Source organism: Bombus fervidus, chromosome 6 (genome assembly GCF_041682495.2).
Source record: "Bombus fervidus isolate BK054 chromosome 6, iyBomFerv1, whole genome shotgun sequence".
Taxonomy (NCBI): domain Eukaryota; kingdom Metazoa; phylum Arthropoda; class Insecta; order Hymenoptera; family Apidae; genus Bombus; species Bombus fervidus.
The window spans coordinates 18,287,744-18,309,439 of record NC_091522.1 but is presented as its reverse complement, the minus strand read 5'-3'; the positions used below and the strand labels follow the sequence as shown (position 1 = coordinate 18,309,439).

The following is a 21,696-nucleotide window of genomic DNA, read 5'->3' as shown; positions in this document are numbered from 1 at the left end:
CTTTATTTACAACACCAAAAATTTAGTCAAAAAGACATATGTAATATTTAATTACATTTATTTTCTGTAAAAAAATAATGTTTGCTACAATATTTTATGAGTGTAAAGATAATTTGTATATAATAATTCTACCAAAAAAATCTGTACTTTCATTAAATACAAATTTAAAAGTTTTTGCTTTTATTGGATTTGTCAAAATGAAAATTTGTATCGTATTTTTGTCTTCTGGATAAAACGATTCATGAAATTTAGTTTCTTTGTTACCAACTTCTAAATGACAATTTTTGCCAACAAATCCACCTTGAAATTCAATTTCAAATGAACTTACTTCATATTCTTGTTCAAATTCAATAATTATCCACTGAAGAGTTCCCTGTAACATACAATATGTAATAGTAGTAATAATATATATAAGAATTATTTATTTAATACATATGTTTCTTTAAGTATAACTTATAAAAACTGTAAAAGACTTATTTTATCACTTCATCATCAAAATGTATTACTTTAAAATAAAATAATAGGTAAGGAATATATTAATACATAACAATATAGGAGAAAAGTACAAAAAAGATTTCCTTACCGCGTCAGAATTCCAACAAGTTTCAGGACAATTATCGAACATGTAATTCTTCCCATAAGATCGATTATTCTTATTCAAAACTGAACTAACCCTAGATAAGTAACATATGATAAATACAATTTTTGTTTGTATAAAACAAATTTCTAATTATTTTACATATCATGACTAATATCTTATGAAAATATTTTGTTTTTCATAGATATATACCATGAAAATATTACAAAAAATTTGAATAGTTTAATCACAATATATATATATGTTTATTATTATTATTTATATTTATCTTAAATAATAGCTCACCGACACTCGAATTTATATTGTTTTAATAAACACGTCATACTAAAATAAAGCTAATATAATACATATGTAACTTAGCCTCGATTGAATGTAAGGTTAAGTAGAATGAACTTATGTCGAGTATTGTCTACCCAGTATTCAGTATATACTACTACAATATTTAAAATCAATTCTAAAAGCCAAACAGCTTAAGTGTGAGGAGGTGCGTTGAAATAAGCAATAAACAGAAAGCATCTGCAAAAATGTAGTCTTTGATTCCTGATGTACATATACTTCTTAAGAAGTAATCAATTTGATGTACATGCCTTCTAAAAATCTGTAGAAGTCTACAACTCTATGCACAGGTACTATGCTATTATGTACATATATCAACAAATCCGAAAAACAGAAAACAATTATAAAACAAGAAATATTATATATTTAAAACTATTATAATTTAATGTATTATACAATATAATAATTTAAGTTTTTACGGTCTTCTCTTATAAATTACTTATATCCTTAATTATTTATATTCTTATTCGTCCGATCAGATTGATCACCGGTTATATGTGTATGTCACATGTATATATGCATATATACAGTATATTGCAACTCAATATTTTTCATTCATCGAAATCAAAATGTAAAGTAGTTTAAAAAGAAGTGGGGGAATTGTAGATGGAACACCCTATAGATACTGAAGCCGATAACGGTATTGCGTCATTGGCTACTCGATAGTCGACGACGACTATACTACAGCGAAGACAGTGGTTTAGTAACGTAGTAACAATCCGATGTATAGTACTTAAAGCTTAACATATTCAATATCATGGGAGTCACCGGTGACCGGCGCACAAAGATTAGTAGAAATACATAATTTGAACAAATGTCATTAGTTATAATAGTTTTTATCATTATTATCATTACTACAATGGTGTGACGAAATTAATGCAGTACAAAACATACCAAAATAGTTTTATTTATACATGAAATATAGATCTATTATGTGCGCCCCCCATCAGTGGTTGTAGAACATGGGAAAAACCTGCTTTTTCCATGTTTTACCTTAATGAACAATAATCCTAAGGAACGTTTCAACTTGAAAGATGTTTGATGGCAATTAAGGGCCTTGACAGTAAAGTAAAAAATGCTAAATCTTTTAACGGTTCTTTAGATCAGATAGCATCCTTTCGTTACCTCTGTAAATGCTCTCCATAACATCCAAGTCCTTCAATTTCGTCGAAGTATCGGCTGTCACCTCGGAAACTTTCTACAAGAGTTTCTTCTCCCTTAATATATTTCCTTTGTTTTTGTTCACCATTGAATCTAACGGCTCATCCACTTTTCTATACTCCATGGCGAGTTCCTTCATCTTGATACCAGCCTTTTGCCCTTTATCAACCACCTTTCGCGCCTCGACCTTAATTTCTTGATTTCTAGAAAAAAGGGAAGAAGAAAAAAAAGACATTAGTTGCAGGTATTGACTCATGTAAAACAAAAGGAAAAGAAAAAAGAGTTCCACTTACATTGAGAGTTTACTGACAATGAATCCAGGATGTATATTAGGATGTTGAGACACCAGTTTGAGTTGATTCAAGAATTAATTAAGGATGATATCTAGAGAAAATACACCAACTACAGGTATGTGTTGGGATAGAAGAACAATTAGCGGTAACATCGACATAGGTAGGATAAAATTCTCTTTCATGATATCCTTCCTTTTTTTTCTATAATAAAAAGTATGTATATTTGTTTGTCTGAAAAAATTCTTTACAATTTTCAAGAGTTAACCACATTATGTTTTGTAATAAGAAAATTGTAAACACTTCTTTTAAAAAATTTCCAGTAACTATAATCTAATCTACCTATAATTCCAATAACTAACTATATTCCTATAACTCTCATCATTAGCTCCTTCACTTTGCTGGTTGGTTTCAATGCAATGAAGCCAATAATTGAAGTTATGATCTTCAGATCCAGATGTCCCTTATCCTACTTGTACATTTTGAGGTATTAGGTTTTTTTTATGAAATGCTCCTTAGCTTTCTAGTTAAACATTTTGAGGTAGTGGTGTGATTTTGTTATATGATTCTTGCTCCTGTATGTCAACCTACAGAAATGATGGAGCAGATGTGTAAGATAGTGGTGTGGATGAACGACTTGGAAATGCATGTGATGAACTAAATTGTGAAGGGAGAGACGCTGATCTGATGTTTTGTTTTGATGCTTCAACCCTCTCTTCCTCTTCTAGGACAATGTCGAAAAGCTGACGCTTGATTTTAAGTTGTGATGACCGAGGTAAAACTTTAGTAGATTTATACATACTTTGAAAAAATTCCAGCAAAGGGTCATTATTCTGTTCAATAAGTCTTCTATTCTCATTTGTTTCTGGTTGTTGTTCGAAGAAGTTTATTATACTATTGCTTTCATTCTCTGAAATTCTACATCGCTTCTGCTCATGCTTTTTCATAGCTTTCACTTTCTTCCTCCCTTTCCCTAGGGTCTTGTTCTATAGCTTCACCTTGGATACTGTCTATTCTTTTAGCAGGTCTATTGACACATTCCTCTTCATCTGAATGTTCAGATTGCTGAGGAGAAACCAAATTGCAAACTCGTTTTCGATTTTTCATTTGTGGTATCACAAATTGCATCTGTTTCTGATATTTCCATGGCATTTTAGACAATTAACATTTGTCTGTTATTGCCCAGTAATTCTTTTTTGTCTCTTCACTGCTTCTCGTAATCTATCTCGTAATTTCTTCCATTCTTTTTTTGCTGCATTTCCTGAAAAAAGATTTAGTTTGTATAGACAATATATTATAATTATCATTATTTATATTATAGTGTAATTAGAGTTATTACTACTATTTATTTAATCTTTTTTCTAGGTTCCTGTCAACTGGGGATAGTTACCAAACGATTGCCAATAATTACAGTCAGAAGATGCACAGTTAGCCAAATCATAAACAACAATCTGTCTGATAATCTAGGAGAAGCTTCAGCCTCTCCATAAATGAGATTAGAAAAGAAAAATAGATATACAGAAGAATTTACAAATTGTTGGCAGTTTAATAGTTGCATTTTTGCCACTGATAGGAAGTAGGTTACCATTCATGCATCAGAAAAAAGTGGAAATAGCCTAAATTACAAGTACACATATGCCTTTTTAACATGATTCAAAGATAAAACCCTAAATATACTGCCTAATAAGTCATTCGAGGATAGTGATATACTTTTACCTTTTTCTGAAGAAGATGTAAATAATAAGAATACTTTCAATTATAGGCTCTCACAAGCAAGAAGGGTAGAAAATGTTTTGAGGATTTTAGTACAAAGCTGCAAGTATGTCAAGTAAGTCTCTATGCAGCGTTGTCTTTCTATTGTCATAACGTATCCACTTACACGGTAACATATGTATGACATATGACTTGTGTATTATATCTTTATGTCTTTATGACCGGTACGAACTCTGAACGTAGAGGCGGTAATTCGTAGTGCACACTTTTCGGCTCACTTTTTTATAATTTCCCTATTCATTTATGGCGATAATTTAGACGAAATATATATACGTATGTATGTCTAAATAAATTTTATTACCAAATTTTATTATTGTAATAAATATAACATAATCATTTTCAATAATCACTTAAAAATAAACAAATTGATTACATAAAAAGTAAATTAATTACTTTAGATTCAAAAGATTGAAAAATATTATAGGTCTTAAAAAGTAAAATCAAATGATAAGAAGAATTAAAAGTGTTTTATAAAATACAACAATGGATAAAACCGATGTGTTTATTGCTTTTATATGTATTTACTTTAAACACATTTACCAGAAATTAATTCAAAAATGTTGTGTGATTGTACTGATTTTGAATTTTATTCATAATAAATTAATAGCTATAATAATGATAACTATAGAGAAATAGAATATATAAAGATATACATATAAAATATAAATGTAATAATTTGCTCCTAATATTATTTTGTACATCATAAAATTGATAGAGATAAATATTTCTACATCAATATATTAAAATACATTCTTATTTATTAATTTATTTACATTAAATGTTCCTAAGTGTATTTGAGAATATTTACAAATTATATTCTCATAAAATTGCATTTTAATTAAATGTGTTTATTTGTATTTCTCCATAAACTCTTCTATAGTTTTATTAAGCTTACGATTTTGCCAATCAAGAGAAATATCATCAAGATGATTATCAAAATCAACAAGATTTCTATATTCTTCTGCTTTTAGTAGGGAGTATAATACATCTGTATGAGTTACTCCTTTATCATATAATATACTGTAAAAATCAAAACAATGTGTATCAATCTAAACAATAAAAATTAAAAACTATTTGAAACAAATATTAAATATATCAAAGTAATTACTCTGTTACATCTTTAAGCTTCCATTTGCCATCTACAAATTGTGAAACTCTCAAGGGATTTGAGTTCATAGCAAGTGTAATTTCTTTATTGTCCACCTAATAATATGAAAAAAAGATAATAAGACAATTTTAGTTCAATTTTTTACAAAACTTACCACTACAAGTAGAGTATTGCCACAATTTTCTGCTATTTTATCAGCTATTTTGTGAGCAGGTTTATCTGTGCTGTATTAAAAGTTGTATTATTAAATTATTGTTAAAAAATTTAAATAAAAGATTAAATTACCTCAAATCATTTATGTTTTCATTTGCTAAGTAGTAACCTGCTAGTACTAAACCTTTACTAATAGCATATTGATCAACCTGAAAATATTTTTTCTCCATTTTAGTTTAATGTTTACATCATAAAGAAATTTGAATCATATTAAACAATTTTATAATAATTAAGACTTTAAATGATTAAAATGTTTCTTATAATATAAACTAAAATAGTTGTGATAAAATATATTTACAAGTTTATAAAAGACATTTATAAACTTGTAAAAAATTGCTAGTACTTTTAAAACGATAAATATTCATGTAACAATATTTTTAATATTTTACATAACTACTTCATAAGTTGAATCTTTTAAATATATTGTATCTAGATAATTCATTAAAATAAAAATTAATTTAACTGTTACCGTATATTAATTAAATAAAATGAACTTTATTTAGCGATATTTAAATATTTACCATGGTCAAAGCAATTTCCGCCATAGGTGAGACATGAAGACAAATGTGAAACAGTGGAATTACATCCTCAATATGTAATTCGACAGATTTACTGTCACTTTTACTATTTTGTTTACCTAATAACAATCCATTTATTGCGCAGTGTGGATATTTAGCAGCGTGTAAGATGATCTTACAATATGCACGACTAGAGAACGAGATGTCTGCCATTTTTCTTTAACAACAAACGATAGAATCGATAATAGTGAATTCGATATAAACCAGTCATATATATAGTCATATGTTATATACATATGTTTATGTATATTGCTACTATACGTTCTCGGCTTTGTGTTTGACGGCACAAAATATATAGAGAGCGAAATAAAATTGTCTATACGTACATGAAATATGGAACGTATCTAATGCATATATTATTCGAAAAATGCAGGTGGCATGTTAAGGAGAAACATCGTAGTTCAGATGATAAGTAATACTCTATTGGCAAACTCCAAATTTCATTATTTTAAATTGCAATCAATTAAAAATTTAGATTGAACTAGGTACGATTCTTAAAAACGTTTTATTTTCTGAAGGAGATATTTAATTTTATTATACAACTTGTATTTCAGCAATAAGAATATCATAAATTTTATAATAACTTTCTCTCGAAAGACTTCTTCCTATCGTGACAAATAAGAAAATAATTAAGAGTAGCAGAGTTAAATGGGATACTCTGTACATCTATATAGTAAAACAAAATAGTGTCCCGTCTCTCAAATAAAATATATTACAAACAAAAGATTTTTGTTACATGATGTTATCTATATAAACAAGATCTGGTGCAAAACCTCGAACCTCAAAAGAAAAGTTAGATAGAAACATCCAGAAAGAAAGAATTTTTATTGAATTCGATTGATTTGATGATTAAATGATATAATTGTATTTTGAATGTTCAAAAAACTTCATAGGTACCAATCTATGTAAAAATAATTCCCTTAGTGAGTGCAGAAATACGTAATCATGGTCATATAAACCGTGATTTGTAGAAGTTGGTAATAAACAAGAACATATTTTTTAAAGTTATATCTTGTAGTTTATTTTGTTTACTTCTTGAAGTGGTTTAAAATGGAAAATATTGAAAAAGTTATCAATCTTTTGCATAGAAGGAAAGTTGTTCGTGATGAACAATTTGCAAATGAAGAGAGAAAGCAAATTACAGAATACAGTAATTTGATGAATACATTGCAGACTATAAAAGGTCTTTATTTCTGTATCAAACAAAACATTGTTTTTAATAATTTTAGAATTAAAATTTAATATGTCTATTACAGATGAACGTAACGATTGTAAAGATAACATTATTAAACATCTTCAGTGTTTAACGATACACAAACATTCCACATATAAACTTATTCATAATTCAGAGAATATTCCAGGATTACCAGTTTCTCACAATTATCATCGGTATTATTATCTTTTTATTATTACAAATCATTTGCTAAATTTGATCTTTTTAGGCAAACAATAATGTTTTTATCTGAGGGAATTGATTTTATAAATAAATTACCAAATATATATTCAAATCTAGATACCAATAATAAAGAAAGTACTATTAATTCTACAAATCTTCTTCATGATATTGTAGGTTTATTGCATGTTCATTATAGAAGGAAAAATGAAGATTTCAAACCCATAATATCTCATATATATTCTTTTGCAGACATCTTGTACAAATAGTGTAGGAAGTGAACTTTGTAATATAAAGTCTCTAATTACAGATGTAAAAACATTGCAAAAAAATACAGATATATTGCAGGAATATTGTTTAGTTAATAATGGTAAGTTTTATATGATTAGATGATAAAAAATAAAAAATATTTTTTGGTATCTTAGTTCTACTTTTCAATTAATTAAAAGTTATTACTTATTAATTGCTTTGATAATTATAAATATTTAAATTATAATTAAGTTATTATCTAAATCATGATACTTGTACAAGATTTTTAAATTTGTGAATAATTAAACTATTATGTAACTATCTATTTATAGATGGGGATATGGATGTCTAAACAAATAATGTCTTACACTTTGAATGAGAAAAATACATTTTATCCTTAATCCTTACAGTAATAAGGTAATACTTTTAAATATTTGTATATAACTTTATTTTCAAGTATTAAAGATATTGGCTGCAAATATTAAAATCTTGTATAAATTATGATTTTAAAATCTTTATAAAATATCGATTCAAAGCTTTACATGTATTTATTAATAGATTTAAAGTCATCATTAATGTTTAATTTTAACATAATTAAATTTGGATCTACAATACTCTGCAACAAATAAATATTTTAAATAGTACAATTAATAAGATACAATAAACTAAAATTTAATAAACTAGTAGTATACATTTATATATATATATGTATATATGTATATGTACCATTAATTCTGTAGTGATCTCAGATTTCGATTGTATTCCAGAGGAAGATATTATCTCATTCTGAAAATTATGTGAAACATCCCTTTCTGGTCTTTCAGTTTCATAAGCAGATAAAACTCCCTTAATTTTATCTCTGTAAAATAAATACACTTAGCAGTAACAAAGAAAACTTATAATATTTATCATTATAACAAAATAAAGATAAATGTATAATTTAAAAAAAAAGGAAGTACTCTTAATACACAAATATATAAATATTCTTACTTTGTAACATTATATCTTTCAGTTGCAACTTTTTTTTCTCTTTCCATCAATGCTTGAATTTGTATTTGTAGCTGATTAAATTTTTCTTTATTCTGATTTTCTAAATGTTTTGCATTTTTTAAAGCTTTTACTCCTTCTTCCTTTTTAGTTAAAGCCGACTATAAAATGTTTAAATTAATTTAAAGTAATGGAGAATTAAATGTTTTTAAAAATATTACCTGCGTAAGATATTCAAGTTCTTTGGCATGTAAAATGAGTAAATTTTCCTTATCTTGTAGAATTTGCTTATAAACATTAAGCTCATTAATTTTTTCTTCCCATTTTAATTTTTCTCGTCTAGCAGATGCATTTGCGTCCTGTGCAGTTTTAATAGCAGTTTCCAACTATAGTTGTGATTAAAATATATGTAAATTTTTATATTTTATCTCACTTTTAATATAAAATTTGTGTATTTAATATTGTATAATTGCTTGTACCTCTACTTTAATAGTTTCACCACTATTACTTTTCAATTTGTTTAAAACTTCTAAGTGTGTTTTTTCAATTGCTATTACTTCTTTTTCTTCTGCAAGCAATTTTAATTGTTTCTCTTGTTCTTTTACCCAGGCTTCTTTTAATGCCTACAATCATAATATAAGTATATGTATACTGCTTGATATTTTCAAATATCACTTCTAAACATAGCATCAGTGATCTTAATGTTTTAATTAATTTTATCTATACCTGCATATAGTCTCGTTCCCACTTCATTTTTTCCTCAAATAATTCTTTTTCTCGCAATAGATTTGTTGTTTTTTTCTGAAGTGTTTCTGTTGCTTGAGTATATAATGTACTTTGTTTTTGAAGTTCAGTTATGAGTTGTGTAAGATGAGCATCAAATTTCTCTGTTGTTTTTATAAATTTATTACGATGTTCTTCTAAGACACTATTTTGATATTTTAATTCATGTTTTTGAGCTATAAATATTAATAAAAAGATTAAAAGTGATTCTTTTTTGATGAGCGCATTTCCACAAAGTATAAAGCTAAATAAACAATATTATTATAATATGTATTATAATATGTATTATTATTGTATTACTACAAGTATATTTACATTAAATGAGAAATGTATACTAGAATATTAAAAAATTTGAAATTTATCATTTATTGAATATACCTTTTATGTCATCTTCCTGTAATTTTAAAATGTTTGCTTCAGATTCCATTATTTCATTATGTTTAATTTCTAATCTATTTTTATTTTTTACCATACCCTCAATAATAACATTAGCTTTTTCTAATATATCCTCTATATCAGTCTTCCGAGTTGTCACAGTTTCTATCATTTGAGCTTCTATTTGCTTAGCTTTAGATATACTTTCTATTATATTATAATATTCCCTTTGCAATAGTGTTACATTTTCAGAATGTAGTTTACAAAGTTCTTCTATGTGTTGAGCATGTTTGTTCTAATTAAGAAATATTAGATTATAAAATTTTGCTTCATTAATATTAATAATTTCTAATATTTTCCAATAATTATTAATTATACTTCATTTATAGAGAAACGAATTTAAAAATTTTATTACTTAAAATTACAAAATACTCAAATTAGTTAAAATAATAACTATTAATGTATTAATACCTATAATATAATAAAATAACACACATATTATTTATACATTAATGTTATAAATGTACTTGTATTTACAGATATAATAAGTGGAATAAAATATTTAACCTTTAGATTATGAATTTCTTCTTTGCATTGATTTTCTAGTTGTAATTTTTCATCTCTTAACTTTTCAAATTTTGTTATATAATCTGTTTCTAAATATTCTATTTCCTGTTTAACTCTTTCTTCTGATTTTGTTATTGAATCCTTTAAAAATGAAATTTGTCTTCTAAAAATTAAATCATGTTACTTTACTTTAAAAATAGTTTACTGTAATATATAATATAACAAACATACTCATAAAACTCTGCTTGAAATGATATTTCATTATTGTATTTTTCATCTATGGTAGATAATTTATTCTCTAATTTTGATTTTTCTCCTTCCAGTCTTTTTATTATATCTTTCATTTCTTTTATTTCATTTACAAACTTCTTTTCCTCTTCACATAAATCCGATTTGCAACTTGTATAAATTGATGTAGTACTTGATACTGATCCTGGCTGTGTCATCAAAACCTTAAGAAAGAAAAAATTGGAAGCTTCAAATTGCACTTATTCTTTCACATGTAAACATTCAATATTATATTTCATATGTCTTACATTAATATATTGATTAATACGTTCTTGCTGCATTTTTATTTGTTTCTCCAATAAAAGTTGTTTTTCAAATTGTAGTTTTAGAAGAGCATTAAATTGTTCCTCTTGATTATGCAGCATGGAATGTTGAGCACTTGATATTTTATTTAATTGTTCGTTTTGTTGAGAAAGTATTGCTGCTGTTCTTAATTCATGTTCTTGTTGTTGCATATTTACAAGTGCATTTTGTTGGTTTAATTGTGTACTATATAACAGTGTAAAATGTTCTGGAAAAATAGATGCATCTCCTAAAACATTTGCACCAGATGTTTTCAAATTTATTGCACTGTTTGCATCGTGAATTTCAACATTTTGTTTAGAAGTATCTATTTTATCAATTTCAGCTATTGCTTCCATTCTTATTTCTGATTTTTTATCTTCTAATTTTTTTGAACCACCTAACCATTCTGGTAAATCTTTTTCTGTTTTGGTATTTTGTATAATAGAATTCTTAGGTGGTACATTTCCATTTGATACCTTAAAAGTAAAAAATATATTTAATATTGTAAATACCATCAACATTGCTGTTAATACTCCTATCTAATTATTCTAGGTCTTTCCTTTAAATGTTTACTCATATTATATAAAATACATTCCTGTACTGTTCTCCTTACCTCATTATACATTTATTCTTTCTAAATATTTTTTTATTTACATTTTTTATTTTAAATTTAATTATGTATATATTTTCTAAAATACTATAAATAATTAAATATAATTACCAATTCAGGACTTTGATCCAGAAATAAATCAGCTGATAGCAAACCAAGGGGATCATTCACGATTTTTGTATTTCTTCTACCTCTACGAGATTCTTTTGTAAAAGATCTAGTCGATACATTAGTAGTATCCAATTTTGATTCATGTATAGTATTTGTAGACTGAGCCATAGTTTCTAATTCTATTTTCTTATTATTTTTAGGAATGATAGAATCCATAACATTTGATAAATTAGATTGATTTTCAAATAAATGCTCTTTTAAAGACGGTCTCCTTGTTTTATCTATTACATCAGATTTATCAAGTAAGCTTGTTAAAATATCCTCTTCATTTTGAGATACATTTTTCAACTTTTGTGTGTTTCTGTCTTTGATTGATTCATTTTGAGAAGCAAAATTATTTTCAGAAATTGAGTAATCAGGTAGTTTCTGTGAAGACAACTGATTAGCTTCTGCTTCCTCAAAATGAAACCCCAATTCATTATTTGGTCTAATATTTGTAGATGTAACTGGATTTTTTATTTTGAAAAGATCTTCCATCAAGTTACTTTTGATATTAGATGTAAACAGATTCTTTTCTTCTTTTACAGAAATTTCTTCATCAGATAACAAATCAGTTAATAAATCATCCTCATTAGAATCTATATATCAACAAAATTTTTAAATAATTATTTACAAAATAAATCATTTAAAGAAAATATTCATTCAGATCATAGTAACTAAGATATAATTACTCCATTGTACTTGAATTGAGATAAAAATAAAATACATTTATGTATATAAAATTGAAAAATTTGATTCTTCCCTTAAATAAAAATTTCAAAAGATTTGTATAGTCTAGAAAAGAATTCTAAATTTTTTAATGATAAAATTGTAATAATTAAAGTATAAATCACTGGCTTATGTTTTATTCCTACTTTAAATATAAAAAGCACCTTTAAATATAACTTTTTTTTTAATTTCTCCATCAGATTGTATATTAAAATCTTTGAGAACACTGTTGGAATTTGAATTTTTAAATGTGTCATTAAATAATTTTATATCTAAACTGTCCATATCTTCTAATGCTTTTGTAATATCTTCTAAATTTGCATTTGAAGTTTCAGAGCGATCAACCATCTGTGTGAAATTACATAAAAATTAAATATAAATAGTTATTAGCAACATTTCACAATAAAACAAAATAAAATATTATGAAATAAATAACAGTAACACTTTCAGAAAATGTCAGTCAGTTACTTAAGCTTTTCGTTTTTTTTATTTATTTGTAAATCACTAATTTAGTTATTAAATTAATTCAAAGTTAAACGATATGAAATGTGTGAGTCATTAGCCATATTCGTTTCTTGAAATTATGTTATTGTGTTATTTAAATTGATTTGCATTCAGATGAATGGTTTCTACGGATACATAGTAAAGATTAGCGAAAAATAAATATGTCATATTTTTCATATTGGATCGTTCGAAAAATTAATGGCGTTTTTCACAATCGTCACTTTCTATTGCATATCATATCTTAATAAGATTGGAATTCTCCAATTTTATTGGAGAACTATTTTATAAATTTTCATCAAATGATAAAATGTTAAATCTGATGAATTGCGCGCTAAATGTAGTAGTTAAAGAAAAAAGAACGTAATTGGTCAAAAAAGTAGATACTACTTTTGAACAAAACAACATTGAAACAATAAAAGATTCAACAGAAGGTAATAAATCCTAGTTGGAATAATGAGTCCTAATTATTACATCCAATAAAGCATTGTCTGATTATCATTTATTCTGTTCTTCATAAAACGAGAAATTGCATACGAGCCTACAAAAATATACTTGAAGAAATATAATAATTATTTAATAAAATTCTAATTTTATGAAAATACATTATCCTTATATTACTCTTGAATTTTGCTACAAATTTTTTAAACAAATCAATATTATATTTTTGAAAGATATATTTTTCAAAAATAACTTCTAAACTCACATACATACAATTAATAGTGTATATTAAAAATTTACATATATATTTCTTTTTAATGTAAGATAATAAAATTATTTAGAATTTGTGGTAAATCATTCAACAATTTAACTTGATTTATCAGGAGATTATTATACAGGTCTGAGGAATACACAACATAAAAGATATGTTTATGATATCGCACTTATGTGCATTATTGAATCCATACAAATATTTAAGATACTTTTATTAAATTTTGTATACTATACAATTATTTATCAATACATTTACAAGTTACTGTCAGTCGTTTCTACACGCATGCTCATTTAGGTATATCAAAAAGTGGGGAAATAGCATAAGATAGTAAGTAGGGGAACTTAATGGAAAGTGGAGATTTTTGATAGCGCATATATGACTCTTATGTTTGCCCTAATCGATAATACGTTGGAAACTGTTGATATCATACGAATGTTTGCTTTAAACAATTATTCTTTTTGAAATCTGAATTTCTTGTTCCACAAAATAGCGATGCAGAGTGTTATTAATTCTGTAAAAGGTACTGCGCTTGGTGTTGCCGAATACTTAACCCCTGTGTTAAAGGTATGCCTGTATATAAATATGATATCTTCAAAACAGATATCTTAAAAAAGTAATAAGTAAAAAATATATTACATAAAAATTTTGTGTAATGAATATGTCATCATTATATACTATTTAATTGTTTGTTTATGTTATGTTGCTATATGTTTATGATATAATGTAATGAGTTTATTATGTGTTGTTCATAATAAAACTTAAAAGTGATAAATTTTTAAATAAACTCTTAAAATATATCTAATTTATTCTTTTATTATAATTATAAAATTGTGACATGAATATCTTTAAGATTGTTATTTTCAATATAAAAATGTAGAGAAAGAAAACAATTATGTTTATTTATGATATTGTCAATACAATAATTATAAAATTATACTTTATAACATACAAATTTTCAATGTAACAAAAGAAGTATCAGATTAAAATAAAATGAACTTTTTAAAATGTCTTTGTTGTGTATAGACCTTTGTTTTTATAGTATTCTCAGGACAACTTTATATATAGTTTTTAATATATATTATTGTGTCCTGATTTTATTTATTTATTATTGCTTTAAATACTTGTATCCAGTTCCTATCCTCTTAATAATAATTTCAATTAATTTATCAAACTTTTATTATATTTATAATATTTATTTTTTATTATGTAATTCTTTATTTTTACCAATTATGTTTCTTGTAACCTTTTTGTTATCTCTGTTATTATAAAATATATTATATATTATATAATTATAATAATTTTCGTTTGTATTAAATAATTTATACTATTAAAGGAAAGTAAATTTCGAGAAACTGGAGTATTAACACCGGAGGAGTTTGTGGCAGCAGGTGATCATTTGGTACATCATTGTCCAACATGGCAGTGGGCTACTGGCGATGAAGATAGAGTAAAATCTTATCTTCCCAAAACCAAACAATTTTTATTGACACGTAATGTTCCTTGTACTCGGAGATGTAAACAGGTATTATTGTCTTCGAAGAAATATAACATAATTAATATATCTTTCATTTATAAGTTATAAACAAAAGAGTTATTAATTTATTCAAGACAAATTTTCTTAAAACCAATAATTTCACACTTATATATTAGCTATTTTAAATTTGTATAGTATGTATATAATATTTAGATATGTGTATAGTATTTATTAAAAATAATAAGAATTTGATGATTATTAATTTTCACTAGCTAAAATCTAACCACATGCAGATATGTTAACATTGTAACCTTCGTGTATCTCTTAAGATATTATATTATTTACTGAATATAAGAAACAGATTTTAATTAATACTTACAAATTGATGTATTATAACTTTCTAATATTAGATCATATTCTAGATTGAATACAGTAAAGAACAAGAGTGTATTATAGAAGAAGACGATCCAGAAGGTGGTTGGGTTGACACACATCATTATGATTCGAGCCTTGGTGGAATTGAAGAAAGAGTAACCGAAATGACATTAGATGAAACACAACTTTCCCAGTCAATTGGTACAGAGGAAAATAATGGAGATAATAATGAGGATGATGATGATGATGATGATGATGGAGATGCTGCAGATATGGAGGCTTTTGAAGTCAGCGGAATGTTAGATGAACAGGATAAGGTATTTCAATTTTAGATAGTTATTATATTATAATTAATGAGTATTTATATTAGTTAAATTGTTCTATTACATTTCAATAATGTTTAATTTTTAAGACATGAAACTATCACAATTTAATAAAATTTAAATTTAATAGTATGCAGCAAAAATTACAAAGAAACCAGCTAATGAGAAATGGGAATCATTTTCTGAAGGAGAAATTATTCATACACGTACATATGACTTATATATTACATATGATAAATATTATCAAACTCCTCGATTATGGCTTTCAGGATATGATGAGGTTTGTAGTCTATTTACCAAGAGTATGTTTATGTATTTCATTTATATTGTAAAAAAATTATATGTAGAATATAAAAAGATTTTAGTTCCTAATATAATCATTTTTATAAAAGAATCGTAAGCCTTTAACAGTAGAAGAAATGTATGAGGACGTTAGTCAGGATCATGCTAAAAAAACCGTTACAATGGAGGTACATCCTCATATCCCTGGACCGCTAATGGCTTCAGTTCATCCTTGCAGGTAATTTTAAGTAAATAAATTAACGATTATTCAAATTATTATTTCTATTAGCATGAGATTCTTACTGAAATAAAATTATGCAGACATGCTGAAGTAATGAAGAAGATTATTGAAACTGTAATGGAAGGTGGTCGTGAACTTGGAGTACATATGTATCTTATAATATTTCTCAAATTTGTGCAATCTGTAATTCCTACAATCGAATATGATTATACACAAAATTTTATGTTAAACGCCTCTGGTTAATAGCTTTAAAAATTTTCATTTTACCTTAAGGATAAACGTGATTTTAGTTTATAAGCGTAATATATAACAGAATTAAAAGCATTGTGAAGCATATAATAAATACATTTCAATTCAGAAAACTATAAGTTTGTATGTGCACAAGACATTTCAATATAAAATCAAATTTTGCTGATCTTATGTATTACTTGCCAAAACTTGTACCGTTTTGTTTTGTTATTTTATCATTGTTAAAAAAAAGCAAAATAATTAGTATTTTCTAAAAGTTATAAACTATTTTAAATTATTCATGTATAAAGATTTTTTATTTAAAAAATAATATATGTATGAACATATATAAAGTTATATATCAATAGTAAAAGGTAGAATATATATATGAAAGAACTGAATTCATAAATAAATTCGTATTTCATTAAGATTATTATTTACCCACTAAATATTTTTACTACATGAAATCTATCTGACAGATAGATTAAGACAATTGTCAGTAACAGCAGTAATAGAAATGCTGTAATAATATGTATTACAAGCCCATATATGTATGTACTTATTATGTCTGCTTTATTTAAGGTTTTCATGAATTTAACATGTTTGAATACTTTTGAATAAAAAAACATCTTTAATAAAATGCAATATTTTTTTAATATAATAGAATAGGAATGAAAATTTGTTCATCTTTAACTATTCGGCATATACAGAGTGGTCATCTAGGAGTCTAAGCTGGGGTATTTTCTATACTGTTACTTATATCCAAAAATATTTAAGACAAAAGTTGAATGACATCAAGGGGAGCATATTCTGATGTTATTAGTTTTTCAGTAGGTAGTCGCGTAAAGGTCATGTGAAGATAAATTTTATTTTTTAAATGAAATAATATATTTTTATATATTTACATTAATCGATGCAGCTCGAAATTTTCTATAAAAAATTATTAGCCTACTTATGTCAGAAAACTACTAGATTGATAGATATTTTAACTTTGATTTTGTAAAACTTATCGTATGAAAGACTTCCGGAGATATCATCAGCCGCTATGATTTGAAGCTCCTTTTCCACTTTTTTGTCCAAGCGCGCGAGGTCACGAGACAAACCATCTTATCCCCACCATGGCGATGCGGAGGAATGCATTTAACGCATCGTGCACTTACATCAACTTTCATTTCTGTTTCTAGGAGACAGATCACTTAGTTCAATTCATTTCAATTTAAATGTATAATAAACTTTGAAATAGTATTAATTAATTATGTAGAGTTATTAATTATTATTGTTAATAAAAATATTAATATTAACATGATATATTATATAGCAGATTGTTTTTATTTCAACAATTTAGATATATTCATATATTAATTACGGAAAGAATTATTAATCGTTGAATCATATGTATATTTGTAGAAAAAAAGTCGAATATATATATATATATTTTGCGATAAAAATGGGAAATATATTACTTCTTTTCCAAATATTTTCTTATTTAGAACTACCATAAAAATATATATTTTTGTTAATATCAATTAATATCCAAAATTTTTTTAAGAACTATATTTTAATTATTTTATTTTTAATTTTACAGTAAAAAAAATAGCAAAGATGCTATTTAACATTATAATTTTTTTGTCATTATGTCCTATGTTTTAAATCGGTAATTGCATGGCATATAGTTCAAAATCTTTACGTCAGAGATCGTTGTTTCCGCTCAATTTTGAAATGGCGGTACTTGTATATTTTGTATTTAAATGTCAATTACCAAATTTGAGATTTGTGAATAAAGACTTTACTTAAAAACACTTTTTACATATTTTATAACTTATCTATATTGAGTTTAATATGATATTACATTTAATATAGTATTGATTGTATTATCTTTCACAATTCCATTTCTTGTAGGTTAAGAAGTGTCTTTGGTGATAGATCTTCGACTACTTTGTAATTTAAAGAATATTTTAGAGAAAATGTCGACTTTGTACGATCAAATAAAGCTCCTCTACGAACAATCCTTATATTCAAATGTTATTTCGCTTGTAAGTAAATGTAATAAATGATTGAAGATATCTTTTTCTTGAAATTAAAAAGTACATTTTTGAATAAAATTGCACTTATTTGTAAAAAATGCAAATAATTAGTGTCTTTTATCATTTGTATGTGTTTTATAAAGTATCTTAATAAATTAATATAATTATCTCCATATTATAGGCGAATTTAGTGTTATCATTAAGTGAGCACAATTCAGATTTATTGCCAATACATGGAAAGTTCCACATTTACGTTTATTATGCGGATGCTCATTTTTACTTAGGAAAGTATAAAAGAGCTGAAGCACTGTATAAAAAATCTTTGCAATTTCGTAAGTGTTTATTGAAATCTAAAGGTGCTACAAAGCCTTTAGAAGGACAAAAAGATCTACCAACTGATGTTGATATAAAATTTCAAATCCATTTATGTTTAATAAAATTAAAAAATCCTCAAGAAGCACTTCAAGTGCTGCAAAGCATCCCTGGTAAACAGAGAACTCCAAAGGTAATTTAAATAAATTTTGATTTTAATGTTTAATTATGTGTGTAAATAAGTTTTTATCTTTAAGGTAAACATGGCACTTGCAAAAATGTTTCATGAACAAGGAATGGAACGTTCTGCAATTACTACATATAAGGAAGTTTTAAGAGAATGTCCATTAGCCTTAGAAGCTGCAGAAGGTCTTCTTTCGCTTGGAGTAAAGGGAATTGAAGTAAATTCACTAATTGTAGGTTGTGCGTCCAGTTTGTCAAATTTAGACTGGTTGAATACATGGATCAAAGCTCATGCACATATACATAATAGAGAATATACTCATGCAGTATCAACATTGAGGTCCCTAGATAATGTTAGTCTATTAAGGGATAACTTCAATTTATTGACAACAATGGGAGAATGCTATTATTATGCTGGAGATGATAAAAATGCTTTATTGTGCTTACGAAGAGCAAGAATTATAGAACCAGATATTATGAAAGGGTAATAAGATTTTTATGGGTATATACTGTCATAATTATAACTTATACAGTTATATTTTGTAACATTTTATAATTAATTAAATTAATTTAATAGGCTTATAATGTATAAAACACATACTTTTTGAATTTCTGTTTGCGAATAGGGTTGATGTTTATGCTGCAGTATTATATAAAACACATAGTGTTAAGGAACTTGAACGATTGATTCCAATAATAACAGCAAGTAATGAGTGCAGTGGAGAAGTATATGTTGCTATGGCATATTCTCTTTATGCTACTAGAAAGCTTGGTAGAGCAAATACATTTACAGCACAAGCCTTAAATTTAAATCCAAATGATATAGAAGCAACAATTCTTCGAGGAAACATTTTGATAGAACAGAAGAAATACCAAGATGCATTATTCTTCTTTAGGCACGCAGTACAATTGAAACCGTATCGTTATGAACCACATAAGGGTTTGGTAGATTGTCTTGTAGGAATGCATAGATTGCGGGAAGCTATCAATATCGCCAGTGGATCTTGTAAACAACTTGGACACACTACAAGAGTTCTCACGGTAGTTATATCAATTAATTGTGATAGTTTATTTTTTAATATGTATATATAATTTGAAATTATAAGCAATACCTTACTTAATTTAATATGTATTAAACTAGGCATATACATTTTAAGAATATTAATTATAAATTAAAAGTAATATTGTATAGCTTTATGCATCTGTACTCATGAAAGATCCAGTTTCTGTTGGAAAAGCAAAGAATCTCTTGGAAAAGGCATTACTTCAAGATGAAGTTTATCTACCTGCTGTGTATCTATTAGCTGAAATATATGAACAAGAAATGAATTTGGAAGCTGCAATTGCATTACTTGAAAGACAGGTAGAAATACAAACAGCATGTAAATTACATCAGATGCTTGGAGATCTATGGGCAAGAGTTCACAATGAAGAGAAAGCTCTGGATCATTATGCAATTGCTTTAAAGTAGGTTTTTTCAATTTATTCATTTGTTATTAATAGATATAAGTATTAATAAAATGTATTTAAATTTATCAGAAATAATGCATAGTATAATGTCGTTAACACATGTTTTCGTTTGAAAAATTATAGTATAGTAAATATAAACTAACATAATGTTCTAAATTAGTCTAGATCCAAACAATAGAAGAGCTTTGGAAGGTATGCACAGATTAGACAACTCTTCAAATAAACTGGATACAGCTTATTACATGACTGTGGGTGAAGAACAAACAGATACAACTTATGATGTTGGTGATGGTTTACCAGATACTGACAATGATGAAGCACCTGATGAAAGTGAGACTGAAGCTGTATGGTCAGATATGGATCTTGAAGCTAATAGCCAATAACAAAAAAGATCTTGTTATAAGATTAAATGGATTCAATATAATTAAGTTAGAGCTGTAATTACATGTATTAAATTTTCTTACTTTACTTCTTTGTAAATAATATCATTTGTCTTATTACTTATGTGCAATGTTCTCAATTATTTACTTATAAATTGTCAGAATATTTACTAACATTTTCTGAGTAATTGGAAATGTGGAAAAATATTATTTTTATTACAAGAATTTTATATACAAATTATTCCTTAAATTATGTCTTCAAGGACTAGTACTACTGTTTTCATAACTTCTATTCATCTCATATGAATAAGACATTTGTTATCAAAAATACATCAATTTCTTTTTACAGATATTCTATTTGTTACTTCTTAAATCTATTGTTTTTAAAGTTCTGAGTAACAACAGTATATATTTAACAAAAATTTGTTACATCATACGGAAAACAAATATGTAAAAAAGATATAGGACGAAAAATTGAAAAAATGTTCTTTCTATAATCTTGTTATGAGAGTGTTAAAAATGATATATAAATAATTATGTCTAAATATGTTGTAATATTTCAAAATTTATATTATTTAACATAGTATCACTTATTAATTCAAATTATATGTATAATATAATATTCGATTTATTTATTTAATAATAATATATATTTGATCATCTGCAACAACTGTTGTCAGTTTTAGAACTAAAAAAATTAACAGTAAATAAACTA

The 21,696-nt window shown here is 25.8% G+C and overlaps 6 protein-coding genes across 12 annotated transcripts; 3 read left to right on the top strand and 3 right to left on the bottom strand.

The window, feature by feature from the left end:
- Window positions 1-69: 69 nt before the first annotated feature.
- On the bottom strand, window positions 70-1,294 carry LOC139988523 (nuclear receptor 2C2-associated protein). Its single transcript, XM_072006072.1, has 3 exons — window positions 884-1,294; window positions 584-674; window positions 70-373 (listed from the first exon to the last, which is right to left on the bottom strand). The coding sequence occupies exons 1-3, from the start codon at window positions 919-921 to the stop codon at window positions 95-97; spliced, it is 408 nt and encodes a 135-aa protein (XP_071862173.1). The 5' UTR covers window positions 922-1,294; the 3' UTR covers window positions 70-94.
- Window positions 1,295-4,896: 3,602 nt separating this feature from the next.
- Emc8-9 (ER membrane protein complex subunit 8/9) lies at window positions 4,897-6,249 on the bottom strand. The gene is made up of 5 exons (XM_072005219.1): window positions 6,001-6,249; window positions 5,552-5,628; window positions 5,421-5,490; window positions 5,267-5,361; window positions 4,897-5,178 (listed from the first exon to the last, which is right to left on the bottom strand). Exons 1-5 carry the CDS (start codon window positions 6,208-6,210, stop codon window positions 5,007-5,009), a joined length of 624 nt encoding a protein of 207 aa, XP_071861320.1. The 5' UTR covers window positions 6,211-6,249; the 3' UTR covers window positions 4,897-5,006.
- A 779-nt stretch (window positions 6,250-7,028) lies between these two features.
- Window positions 7,029-8,701, top strand: LOC139988157 (uncharacterized). Its single transcript, XM_072005220.1, has 6 exons — window positions 7,029-7,240; window positions 7,314-7,446; window positions 7,500-7,623; window positions 7,703-7,820; window positions 8,032-8,116; window positions 8,467-8,701. The coding sequence occupies exons 1-5, from the start codon at window positions 7,108-7,110 to the stop codon at window positions 8,049-8,051; spliced, it is 528 nt and encodes a 175-aa protein (XP_071861321.1). The 5' UTR covers window positions 7,029-7,107; the 3' UTR covers window positions 8,052-8,116; window positions 8,467-8,701.
- Window positions 8,228-13,956, bottom strand: Twy (fas-binding factor 1 twitchy). 6 transcript variants are annotated; one of them, XM_072005192.1, is made up of 13 exons: window positions 13,939-13,956; window positions 12,638-12,821; window positions 11,706-12,343; window positions 10,948-11,460; window positions 10,643-10,863; window positions 10,382-10,574; window positions 9,848-10,139; window positions 9,413-9,645; window positions 9,166-9,309; window positions 8,908-9,072; window positions 8,690-8,847; window positions 8,426-8,558; window positions 8,228-8,315 (listed from the first exon to the last, which is right to left on the bottom strand). In XM_072005192.1, exons 2-13 carry the CDS (start codon window positions 12,819-12,821, stop codon window positions 8,238-8,240), a joined length of 2,952 nt encoding a protein of 983 aa, XP_071861293.1. In that variant the 5' UTR covers window positions 13,939-13,956; the 3' UTR covers window positions 8,228-8,237. The 6 variants fall into 6 exon arrangements, with proteins under 6 accessions (XP_071861293.1, XP_071861292.1, XP_071861290.1 ...); XM_072005191.1 differs by lacking the exon at window positions 13,939-13,956 and adding an exon at window positions 13,596-13,727; XM_072005189.1 differs by lacking the exon at window positions 13,939-13,956 and adding an exon at window positions 13,365-13,514.
- A 78-nt stretch (window positions 13,957-14,034) lies between these two features.
- Window positions 14,035-16,752, top strand: Atg3 (Autophagy-related protein 3). The gene is made up of 6 exons (XM_072005218.1): window positions 14,035-14,253; window positions 15,023-15,211; window positions 15,586-15,855; window positions 15,992-16,141; window positions 16,254-16,381; window positions 16,465-16,752. Exons 1-6 carry the CDS (start codon window positions 14,182-14,184, stop codon window positions 16,625-16,627), a joined length of 972 nt encoding a protein of 323 aa, XP_071861319.1. The 5' UTR covers window positions 14,035-14,181; the 3' UTR covers window positions 16,628-16,752.
- Window positions 16,753-18,305: 1,553 nt separating this feature from the next.
- Window positions 18,306-21,105, top strand: Apc7 (anaphase-promoting complex subunit 7). 2 transcript variants are annotated; one of them, XM_072005092.1, is made up of 7 exons: window positions 18,319-18,337; window positions 18,512-18,645; window positions 18,818-19,141; window positions 19,206-19,615; window positions 19,758-20,172; window positions 20,324-20,598; window positions 20,762-21,105. In XM_072005092.1, the coding sequence occupies exons 2-7, from the start codon at window positions 18,577-18,579 to the stop codon at window positions 20,982-20,984; spliced, it is 1,716 nt and encodes a 571-aa protein (XP_071861193.1). In that variant the 5' UTR covers window positions 18,319-18,337; window positions 18,512-18,576; the 3' UTR covers window positions 20,985-21,105. The 2 variants fall into 2 exon arrangements, with proteins under 2 accessions (XP_071861194.1, XP_071861193.1); XM_072005093.1 differs by having other exon boundaries at window positions 18,306-18,645; window positions 20,767-20,922.
- Window positions 21,106-21,696: the final 591 nt, after the last annotated feature.